The sequence below is a fragment of the Simochromis diagramma genome, unplaced genomic scaffold (genome assembly GCF_900408965.1).
Source record: "Simochromis diagramma unplaced genomic scaffold, fSimDia1.1 OVJJ01000646.1, whole genome shotgun sequence".
Lineage (NCBI taxonomy): Eukaryota > Metazoa > Chordata > Actinopteri > Cichliformes > Cichlidae > Simochromis > Simochromis diagramma.
Genome location: NW_024387279.1, coordinates 314,526 through 326,973, shown reverse-complemented (window position 1 = coordinate 326,973; position 12,448 = coordinate 314,526). Strand labels below are relative to the sequence as shown.

Sequence of the window (12,448 nt, the reverse complement as noted above, 5' to 3'; positions counted from 1 at the left end):
TCAAACAATGGCGGCCACCACTTCGTTTAATATATTGCTTGTATTACTGTTTCTAGGTCACAAAATAAACTTTTAAGATATTTTCAGGCGAGAATGTAGGTGTGTAAACGTCAAATATCTGCTCGTTTTGTCAAAACATCCCATATTAGCAACAGTGCTCTTATGATATTGCTGCTAGCGCGGCTAGCTAGCTAGCGTTAGCGTCTCTTTGCTAAAAAGCACCCGGTCTTGGCTTAAAGAGAGGCGGCTGACACTCGTTTCAAATCAAATCAAATCAAATCACTTTTATTGTCACATCACATGTGCAGGCACACTGGCACAGCACATGCGAGTGAAATTCTTGTGTGCGAGCCCCACAAGCAACAGAGATGTGCAAACACAACAACACAAACGAGCAAAATACAAGAATGGCCAACCTGAAACTAATAAATATATGTACAATATATAATAGTGTATGCAAATGTTTCACCACCTGATCGCTCGCCATGGGACTGTTTCTCAGCTGGACTTATTTTTCGTTTATATGGGCCGATAATTCATTTATTCATTTTAGTAACGGTATAAACAATGAAAGGTGGTTGTCCAGATGCTGGTCGATGTGGGAAAAATAACTGAGTTGTTTGGTGGTGGCTAACGCGGAGCTCCAACAAAGGGCAGCTAGCCCTGACAGAAAGGACATGCGGGGAAAGAGACATAAGAGGCGGCCGCTGATCAACCGGTGGTGGCTAACGCGGAGCTCAATCGTGGATAAGGGAAACCGAAGGCAGGAGCGTGAGGTGAACTGAATTTCAGGTAAGAAGTTATGAACTGCACTGTATTTGGGTCAGATATAAACCGAGTTTAGGTGTAGTTTATTTTCGTTGTGCTGACAGTTATAATAACTCGTACTGCGTGCTAGCTAGCACGACGGAGTTTCTATACAGCTGTGCGTGCTAAGTTACTGATGTTGAACTTTATGACAGCTTCCCCTGTCAATCTCTCGCCTGTTGAAACTTCAATCATGAAACTGATCAATGATCGGCTTTTCTCTCTTGTTTGTTTATAGCACTAAACAACAGCAGCACGTTTAAGCTTGATCAGCTGTTGTTAGAATTCATTTGATTTTAATTTCTAGTGTCAGCTGATGTTTGCTGGAGCCACAGCTGAAAAAAAGGGCTGGTCGAAACCAGGAGGCAAGGCAAGGCAAGTTTATTTGTATAGCACAATTCAACAACAAGGTGATTCAAAGTGCTTTACAGAGACATTAGAAACAAAAACAAATAAAAAGCATGATTTAAAATTGATTAAAACAAGCAAACAAACAAACTAATTAACAAACAAACAAAACAGTATATAAAATCAAAACAGATAAAATCAGAACAATAGATAAAATCAGTAGTTAAATGTAAGTTTTGAAATTTAAGCTTAAAAGTGTGGATTTGGTGCTTTATTCAAATGCAGCTGAGAATAGGTGAGTCTTCAACCTGGATTTAAATAAACTGAGTGTTTCAGCTGATCTGAGGCTTTCTGGGAGTTTGTTCCAGAAATAAGGAGCATAAAAGCTGAATGCAGCTTCTCCGTGTCTGGTTCTGACTCTGGGAACTGATAAAAGACCGGATCCAGATGACCTGAGGGATCTGGAAGGTTCATACTGGGTCAGGAGGTCACTGATGTATTTTGGTCCTAAACCATTCAGAGCTTTATAGACCAGCATCAGAACTTTAAAGTCTATCCTCTGACGGACAGGCAGCCAGTGTAAAGACCTCAGAGCTGGACTGATGTGGTCCACTTTTTTGGTCTTAGTGAGGACTCGAGCAGCCGAGTTCTGAATGAGCTGTAGTTGTCTGACTGATTTTTTTAGGTAGACCTGTAAAGATGCTGTTACAGTAATCAAGCCTACTAAAGATGAATGCATGGACTAGTTTTTCCAGGTCCTGTTGAGACATCAGATCTTTTATCCTTGATATATTCTTGAGGTGATAGTAAGCTGACTTTGTTATTGTCTTAATGTGTTTTTCTAAGTTTAGGTCTGCATTAGGGCTGCCACGATTTGTCGACTAGTCACGATTACGTCGACTATCAAAATCGTCGACGACTGATTTAATAGTCGACGTGTCGTTTGAAGCTTTGTAAGATCGCAAAAGACGCAGAAGTAGCAGGATTTAAGAGTGTAATAACGGACTGAAACAGAAGATGGCAGCACTGCATGTACAAGGATGCCAGCTGCCGTTAAACCCCGAAGAAGAAGAAGCAGCTGTGTCCCAGAATTCATAGCGCGGCCCAGCTTAGTTTCCAACAATGGCGGTAGCTAGTTAGTTTTAATATTACTCTTATTATTCTTTCTGGGTCACAAAATAAACGTTTAACATATTTTCAGGCGAGAATGTAGCTGTGTAAACCTCAAATATCGGCTCAGTTTATCAAGACACCACATATTTTCAAAAGCGCTTCGACGTTTTCGGAGACGTCTGTTACCCACTAGCTCGATAGCTAGCCGGGGGCTAGGTCACTAGCGCCGTGAGAACACCGGACTCCGGCAAATTGTTTTCAAACCCACCGCCGTCTTTCGCGACTCAGATTAAATATATATGAGTCACTTAGATAAATTAAAAATGTTGTTGTTTGGCTTTTTTTTTTTTTTTTTTTTTTTTTTTTAGTATTTTATTTGTTCCTGAGTAAATCGGTTTGGCTGAGATTAAAGTTAGAGTTTTTACACAGCTGAATAAACATAAAGCAGACAGCTGATTATCAGAAGTGTGAGATGCTGGAGAATATACTCCGGTGTCCTGTTATATTTTAGATAGCAAGGAGTTTATTAAACTTTACCGAAACAATCTGCAAATTTCATTAAAATTGAATAAACTATCATCTTGTCTTTATTTTTAGTTAGCACCTTAAAAGCTTAAAGCTGTAAGCTAATGATAGTTATATAAGAGCAGATGCTGCTGGTGCAATAAGCTGTAGTTTTACGTCCAGTGGATGATGATCTGATTAGTCGACTAATCGCATAAATAATCGGTGACTAGTCGACTATCAAAATAATCGTTTGTGGCAGCCCTAGTCTGCATCCATCACTACACCCAAATTTCTCGCCTGGTTTGTGGTTTTTAGGTGTATAGATTGAAGTTCTCTGGTGACCTGTAATCGTTTTTCTTTGGCGCCAAAGACTATTACCTCAGTTTTGTTTTTGTTTAGCTGGAGAAAATTGTGGCACAGCCAGTCATTAATTTCCTCAATGCATTTACCAAGAGCCTGTACAGGGCCTTGGTCTCCTGGTGACATTGTGATATATATTTGTGTGTCATCTGCATAGCTGTGGTAGTTTATTTTGTTGTTCTTTATAATCTGTGCCAGTGGGAGCATGTAAATGTTAAACAGAAGGGGTCCCAAGATGGAACCTTGGGGAACTCCACATGTGATACTTGTCTGCTCAGATTTGAAGTTACCTATTGATACAAAGTATTTCCTGTTTTCTAAGTATGTTTTGAACCAGTTTAGTACAGTTCCTGAAAGACCTGTCCAGTTCTCCAGTCGTTTGAGTAATATGTTGTGGTCAACTGTATCAAATGCTGCACTGAGATCCAGTAAAACTAAGACTGACATTTTTCCACTGTCTGTCTTCAGACATATGTCATTAAAAACTTTGGTCAGAGCGGTTTCAGTGCTGTGGTTCTGTCTAAAACCTGACTGGAAGGCATCGTAGCAGTTATTCTGTTTTAAGAAGTAACTGAGCTGTTGAGAAACTGCTTTTTCAATGATCTTACTTAAAAATGGGAGATTTGAGATCGGCCTGTAGTTTGTTCATTTGTGTCTTGTCAAGATTGTCCTTTTTCAGTATAGGTTTTATTACAGCAGTTTTTAGTGGTTCTGGAAACACACCTGACATTAAGGAAAAGATGACGATCTGTAACAGGTCTGACTCTAAAGTCTTTGAGACCTTTTTGAAAAAACTTGTTGGCAGGACATCTAAACAGCAGGAGGAGGAGTTCAGTTGACCTAAGATGTCCTCCAGGTCTTTGCTGTTAATAGGGTGAAACTGTTTGATGGTGTTTAAACTGTTTTTCGGTGGACACAGTACATATCCTGGATCTGCTGTTGATGTACCAATTGCTTGTCTAATTTTTTGGATTTTGTCTGTGAAGAATTTGGCAAAGTCATTGCAGGCCATGGTTGAATGAAGTTCAGCTGCCACTGACACAGGAGGGTTTGTTAGCCTGTCAACTGTAGAAAATAAGACCCGAGCATTATGGCTGTTTTTAGTGATGATGTCAGAGAAGTAGGACCTTCTTGCACTCCTCAGTTGTAAATTATAATTGTGAAGTTTCTCTTTATAGATGTCATAATGAACCTGGAGGTTTGTTTTTCTCCATCTGCGCTCAGCTTTCCTACACTCTCTTTTTCCATTTTTCACTAGTGTGGAGTTTCTCCATGGAGACTTTTTCCTTCCAGAGATAACCTTCACCTTAATGGGAGCAATAGTGTCCATTACATTTAACATTTTAGCATTGAAGCTATTGACGAGCTCATTGACTGACCCTCTGGACAGGTCAGGTGTTAATGGGAAGACCTGGTTAAAAATTGCACTACTGTGTTCAGTTATACACTGTTTTGTGATCACTGTTGTTGATATATTTATGTGGGCTGAGATTTTACTTTCAAAGAAAACACAGTAATGATCAGACACGCCCACATCAGACACAGTAACCTTTGAAATGCTCAGGCCTTTGGAGATCAGTAGGTCAAGAGTGTGTCCTCTATTAGGAGATGTCCTTACTGAATCATCAGAGCTGAACTGGTGATGGAGAAACAGGTTTACCTTTTAGGTGACATGAATGAGTTGAAGGGAAGTTATGAACTGTTTCTGAGAGACAAATAACACCAAACTCCTTTTTTGTGTAGCTGACAGGTGGTAACTGTGCAGGGGCAGATCTAGCAAAGCTTTTGCCAGGGGGCCAGGTAGGGCATTAACAGGGAGAGGGGGACACAAAGATATACTTTTCTTTCTTATTCTCATATAAAATATTTAGCTTTTATTAAATAGTTATCTGAATCTTACAACCAAAGTTTGTATAATAATACACAAGATTGGCTGTAGACCATTGTTATTCATTCAGAACACTGTGTAAAAATAACAAAAAACAAAAAGTGAATGCAAAAGTGCATAAATATTTATTTTACGTGGTTGATGTGTGTGGCAGGGCGTGGTCTGCAGTGCCGCTGCAGGGGAGGTGGACCCACCTGAGCGGCATCTGCAATCACGCCTCTCAGGCGTAAAGTCTGTGCTCTCTCGGCTGTTTTTTGGGTGTGTGTCGGGCTGTGAGATGAAAAGCTACAGCCAGCTGTGTGGGTACACACCATGTGTGAAAAGTGGTCCATAACGTAATGCTTCAAAGCGTGTTCATGCAAACATTGTCGGGTCTGCTGTGGTACAATGGGACTTCTGCTCATGAACCTCTGTGCACAGCGTCTGCAAATCGGGGCTGTACGAAGTCACCTCACCTTTACACAAAACTGTAAGCTGTCATCTGTGAGGCGCGAGTGGTGTTTGTTTTTGCCATAGTTCATGGTGGAGAATGGCTGCTCTGCTGAGTTTTGCTCCCTGTAACCGTATGAATGGCAAACTGCACTGATTAGCAGCGGCATAGGCACACTTAAAATTTCTTATGAAATTTTCGCTTTCTAGTTAATCATTAATCTATCTCTATTACTGGGCTACTTACCACAGGTGGCAGTAGTTTTAAAACATTACTTTTAAAAAAGCCATCACTTGATCCAGCTGCAGGTATTACAGGTACTGCGCGGCAGTGGTTTGAGTCATATCTGTCTAATAGACTCCAATTTGTTCATGTACATGGGGAGTCTTCTTAACACGCTAAAGTTAATTATGGAGTTCCACAGGGTTCAGTGCTAGGACCAGTTCTGTTTACATTATACATGCTTCCCTTAATATCAGAAGGCATAGCATACTTTTTTTTTCACTGCTATACAACCGATACCTAGCTTTATCTATCTGTGAAGCCAGATGTCAGACACCAATAAGTTAAACTGTAGAAATGTCTTAAAGACACAAAGAGCTGGATGATTTTTAATTTTATACTTAATTTGGATGGCATTACCTTGGCCTCCATTAACACTGTCCCAAGAATTACCTGAAAGGCCTTCAGTTGATCCAAAATGCTGCAACAAGAGTACTCACAGGGATTAGAAATAGAGAGCAGATTTCTCTCATACTCGCTTCCCTTCATTGGCTCCCTGTTAAATCCAGAATTTAATTTAAAATCCTTCTCCTCACATACAGGGTCTTAAATAATCAGGCCCCATCTTATCTTAATGATGTGATAGTACCATATCATCCCAATAGAGCACTTCATTCTGAGACTGCAGGCTTACTTGTGTTTTACCAGGGTATTTTAAAGGTAGAATGGGAGGCCTTCAGCTTTCAGGCCCTCTTCTGCTTAAGTTATGCTTAAAGCTTTCCTTTTTGACAAAGAATATTACTACTCTTTGCTGTAGCTTTTTGTAGGGTTTGACTCTTAGTAGCATGCTTCATTTTGTTTCTCTGTGTGAAGTTGTTTCCAGTTTGCTTGTGTTTCATTTTATTTTATTTACTTTATGTTAGGGCTAGATCAGGTGACCCTGAATACTCAGCAATAGGCTTAGGCTCTAAGGGAGTTTTTTCCTCCCCATTGATGCCAAGTGCTTGCTCTTAGGGAGTTATCTTACTCTGTATTATTGTAGGGTCTTTACCATGCAATATAAAGTGCACAGAGGCAACTGTTGTTGAAATTGGGTGCTGTATAAATTGAATTGAATTGAACTGACTGCTGTACTGTGCCTGGAACCTTGCATACTGCAAGGTTCTCCAGCCTGTGGGTAAACTTACTTCACTAACTGATATGACAACAGACTCTTTGGCACTTTATGACCTGACTGTCACTCTATTTGAACTGAGTAGATGTAACAATTATTGACATAAGTGAGGCCATTTAAGCAGGTATACTGTTAGATGGCACAATGTGGGACCTGCAGAGTTCAAATGAACATGTTGTCACGGTTCTGTATCATTTGACACAGCATTGTCGGTTTCTTGTATTTTGGTATTTATCTGTATAATGGTCGATGTTCTGATTCTTTAGTTATCCTATTTTATTGTGTAGGTCCGTGTCTCATGTGAGTGTATTCAGTTTACTTCCCCTGTCTCATCTTGTCAATTACTTCCAGCTGTGTTCACCACCTGTGTGTAATCTCCCTGTGTTCTTCTGTGTGTATTTAAGTCGTGTCTGCTTGTGTACTAGTTGCTGGTCTGTAAATCAGTTTCATCCGTTTGTTCTCCCTGCTATCTAACTTCATGTTCCTCCGCTCACCCTTGTTCGTGTTCATGTTTAGTAGTTTAGTTTTTCCCAGTTCAGGTTATCTTTAGTTCTGTTTGCCATTTTCACCTTGTGTTTTATTGTTACAATAACTCTCCCTCACACCTCCATGAGTGCCTGCGCTTGGATTTAATTCCTCCACACGGCTCATCCCATTCGCCATAACACATGTTTTGTATTTGCATATACCCACAGACATGAGCAAAGGGAAGTTACTCACTGGTTTTTATTGTCATCACCAAATTGATCAGACAGGCAAATATACTATATCAGAGTATACTTTGGCTTTTGTTCTCATCAAATCCAGCACCTGGCTTCTTAAACATGTTAAATTGACAAATACATTAACCCATAATAAATAAATAATCTTCAAATTGGCAAATAAATAGTTAAATAAGTTAATAAATATGCAAATACATTATGCAAGTAACCAAGCCATCTGAGATAAATTAAGAGCTTGGTGATATAGCAAATGATAGTGATGTGTAAATTATTGCAATTTATAAAAAGAATATAAAATATTTTGCATTTGTAATCAACACTGAGATTTTTTTATGAAATTTTCTACATGTTTCCTGAAGAATTTACTGTGAGGTTATTGCTTATGTCAAAAGGCAGGATTTTGATACATGCATTTGAAAAGTCTGAGAAGTCACAAGCCGTCGTCTGACTTAGATATTTGAACTAGAAAAAAAACATATAAAGAAGAAAGGATTTTCCTTTCAGTCCTCAGAGCTGCAGTCACCCTCTGTTGACTGCCCTTTGAAGCAGGCCGACTCGTAATGCTTGTTCAGGTAGGATTTGAGCGCGAAGCTTTTACGACAACGTTTGCAGGAGTAGTGTTTGAAAGCTGAGTGCGTCTGCATGTGGGCACGCAGATTGGAGCGGTCAGCAAAGGCTTTGCCACAGTGAGCGCAGGCAAACGGTTTCTCCCCAGTGTGAGACCTCATGTGACCCTGCAGGAGCCAAGGCCGGCTGAAAGCTTTGCCACACACCTTGCACTCGTGCTTCATGTCATGGGTCAGCATGTGCATGGCCAGAGCCGGCATAGACACATAAACTTTGTGGCAGGTAGGACATTTCCTGGCCTGCTGACTGTCCAGACTTCGGTGAGTCTGCTTGTGCCTACTCAGATTGGAGGATGTGGCGTACGACTTGCCACACTCGCTGCACACGTGACGTCCTTTGGATTCCCCTTTGGCGGGGCTGCAATCTGTTGAGCTGCTTCCCTCGCTGCTGTCCAAATGGCTCCCTTCCATGTGAGAACATCTCTGTTTAGGCCTCCGGCGCGAGCGACCATCAGAGATGAGAAAGCCACTGATTGTGCACGCCTCCGTTTCAGGGCTGCTGCCGTCCGACTCAACTGTGGTGCTAGAAACGGGGCTGTCCGGATCTTCCATGTCGTGGTCAGAGAACTCTTCCCCACTGCTGCCCCCTGGGGAGTACAGGGGCCCTGCTGTGAGCCCAGTCTGCTCATGACTTGACTCCTTTGTGCGCTTAAACACTGACGGGATGATGTAATCCTGGATGTACCCTGGGAAAGAAAATACATATTTAATATAGACTCTAGAATTACTACATGGAAAAGAAAAGTGCCTTCTTACCCCAACCTCAATATGAAATCTATTCAGGAAACTATTTGTAAGTGCCAGCTTTAGCAAGCTCTAAGACTGAAATATTAATGAATCTGTGATGCACCTTTCTGATTCAGTCGATATTCTCAGTGGCTCCATTGAGAGCAATCACAAAGTTAAATAAATGAAAACACAATGTGCTGACTCTGAATCAAGAGTCAGGCACGTATAGTGCAAGCCAGCCTGGACCTTCTTGTCAGAGTGCTGCAGCTGCAGCAGCAGCAGCAATCTGTCTAAATGTGTTTTGGAAGAAGGAACGGGTGGGGAGGGATGATCAAAACAGAGCATCTATGCAGTGAATCCCCTCAATCACTAAATCGTTTTAATCAGATCATTCCCCATCTGTGATGTTTGTGAGAGTGTTCATGAGTATGGTAATGGGGAGACTGAGTGACAGGTGGGGGTCTGCAATTTGGCAAAGAGGGAAGGGAGGGTTGGAGAGTGTTTTGTGGGTATGGTGGGGGTTGGTGGGGGTTCTGATCTTAGCAGCAGTCAGTGGTATATTGCCACACACACACACACACACACACACACAAAATGGAACACAAAGGGAAGCAGACAGCTGGCATCCTAAATCTGTGGACAAATTATTCAACTCTAACACAAGACATGTGATGTTGGTTGTGGGTGAAAAGGGGGGAGGGGGTAAATCCACTCAAAGAATACTTTTTTATTTCTTAAATCTAAACACACAACATATTGTTCTCACACCCAGCCTCTGTAGAAATCCCACAGGTGAAAATCTCCTCTGCCAGTGCACAGCTCAAGTTTCACTTTATTGAATTACCTGCAGCACTCTCTATTTTCCAGTCAATACCCATCCTCTAAAAACCCTGTTCCATAACCTCTCACTGCTCCACATATGGATTGTGTTGCTGCAATCCTACTCCCTCTGGCTATCCAACATCCTGCAGGATCAGATGGAGAGAGATGGAGAGATGAATGGGCAGGTGGGGGGGAGGGGTGATAAGAGGAGAGTCAAGGGCAACGGCACCATCTAAGGACACGACAGTCCCACGTGGCTATCTGCTTTCGTCTGAGTTTTTATCTTTATTTTCTTGTTGGACCTGAGAAATGTCTGCATCAGTGTCTCCGCGCGTGCACGGCTCATCATTCACGTACACAATAGTATTAAAGCCAAAGGCTGCTGTGTGATCTGGTCTGAGTATTAAGCCGATTTAGCCAGCATGACCTGAATACTATTTAGCATCTGCCGAGTTAGAAAACAAAAGTCCAGAGCCATATGAAGTAGGTGGGTGAGCACTGGCTGTAGGGTTTTGGGGGTTTCCAAAAGTGATTATATAGGAAGCACGACGTAACCCTTTTGTGTTTATTATTTGTTTGAGGAATAATTTTTTGCCTCTTCCTCCTTGTGAGGAAAACCATGTGAAACACTTTGTGCAGACAAATCAGTCTACAACCTACACAGCAAAGTAGAAAACGCAACTCAGAGAGACATTTACTCACTGTTTTCACTCAGATGCACGGCCAAGTTGGTGGATGACTCAGTGATGGCATGTGTCACGGTGTAAGAGTCATCCCAGTGCTGCTCCTGCTGCTGATGTTGATGATGATAGTAGTGGTTGGAAGAGGAGAAATCGTGAATCTTTGGCAGTTTCACCAAAAAGGAGCGTGGCATTTTTATTTTCCCCTGATGAAAAAGTGATCTAAACCTCCTAGAATAAAACGCAAACACGCAGTTGAACAGGAAAAATAAGAAAAACTACGCTTCCAGGTGGCCTTCTTGGAAAGGCCAATCAGCTGAGGATGCTGGAAAAAAATCTTTTTGGAAATTATTCAACGCCAAAAGAGAAAGAGGAAAGAGCAGCAAAGACAGAGCATAGCACAGATTGGATGGAGAGGAAGACAGAAAGTGGTGAGGGTGAGACAGAGGCGCACACACACATACACAGAGAAAGAGAGAGAGAGATGTCTGGACTAGCTGAGCTCAGCACTACTGCAGTCTTTTATACATGGGCCACGAGCCCCAAAGATCAGGTGGTGCTTTGGAAGAGGGAGCTGCTTAGCATTAATCCATCAAACATCCCAAGGGACACACGTCAAATTACCACGAGCCGTCTGTGCTTTTCCCTGCAAGCGCACTCACACACATGCACATACACACTCACAGCAGTCAACCACCACCTCCTCGTCTTCCCACCCACATCCCCCTCGTTTCGCCCCTCTGTCTCTGTCTGAAGAAGGGCAGACAATAGTGATGCAGAAGCACGTGGGTGACACTACACACAACATCTTGTCCTCCATTGTCTTTCAATGAAGTAGCTAACACAATTCATACTGCCTCAAACATATTTCACCCAACCTACCAACAACAGCATCCGTATATCCGGCTCGTTACTGAAATGTCAAACTGGAGTGACATGCTCCTAGCATCAAAATGGCTCTTTTTTTCATATATATATATATATATATATATATATATATTAGGGGTGCAACGATATTCGTATCGATATTGAACCGTTCGATACAGTGCTTTCGGTTCGGTACGCATATGTATCGAACAATACAACATTTGTAATTTATTTTATCAATTTTCCTTCTGACGATGCTGTCTGTGTTGAGCGCTCAGTGAATCTGTGTTCGACTACTCCGCCTAGGCTGCACTGTCGAGCGCAGATCCACTGAGCGCTCAACACAGACAGCATGGTCAGAAGGAAGAGAGCAGGGCAAGCTAGCGAGACAGAAGTTAAGCTCTACTTGCAACATTCAGATCTGGCGTTTGGAATTATTTTGGTTTTCATGTGACGTATGACCCTGAAGGTAAGCGAGTCATGGACTAAAGTAAAACAGTATGTTGGATGTGCCATGCAATGCTCAATTACATTGGTGTGAACTAGTGTGTTAGCGCAGTTAGCTCGTTAACGTGTTTGCAGTCTAGCCCCAAACATCGGCGGTAGCTCGTTAACGGAGATTTGCCGTGTTGTGGCGTTAAGGTCATTTCAACGAGATTAACCTGAAAGCACTAGTGGGAACACAACGAATATGACTGCACATTTACGCCGACATCATCCTAGTGCAAAGACAAGTGGAAGCAGACAAAAAAAAGCAAGCATGCTACTAACTTTAGCCGAGTCATTTAGACAGCTGTTAGCACATGATTCTCCTTATGCTGCTGAGAATATAGCCCAGAAGAAGCGGATAGTATAGCTTTTATTTTGGAAAGAGACATTTCTCTGTAATAAACTCTCTTTTCCAAAGATGAGTGATTCCTCAATCAGATACAGGGCTCGCAATATCGCTAGCCCGACATCCCGGAGCTAGCGATTTTTTCAGTCGGGCTACCAAAATCTCTCTTCCCTGCCCGTCGGGCTATTGTAGGAAAAATATATGTCAATGCTTTTGCATTCTTTCAGAAATGTAGCTGGGTAATTATGTCATTGGCATCGGTGAGCCACTGTCAATATGTGACATATTGAAGTCGCGTTTGAATTTGCGCTTGTTTTT

At 41.9% G+C, this 12,448-nt stretch overlaps 1 protein-coding gene across 1 annotated transcript; it reads right to left on the bottom strand.

Moving 5' to 3' along the window:
• Window positions 1-7,577: 7,577 nt before the first annotated feature.
• On the bottom strand, window positions 7,578-11,053 carry LOC120715846 (transcriptional repressor scratch 2-like). Its single transcript, XM_040003076.1, has 2 exons — window positions 10,451-11,053; window positions 7,578-8,883 (listed from the first exon to the last, which is right to left on the bottom strand). The coding sequence occupies exons 1-2, from the start codon at window positions 10,620-10,622 to the stop codon at window positions 8,072-8,074; spliced, it is 984 nt and encodes a 327-aa protein (XP_039859010.1). The 5' UTR covers window positions 10,623-11,053; the 3' UTR covers window positions 7,578-8,071.
• Window positions 11,054-12,448: the final 1,395 nt, after the last annotated feature.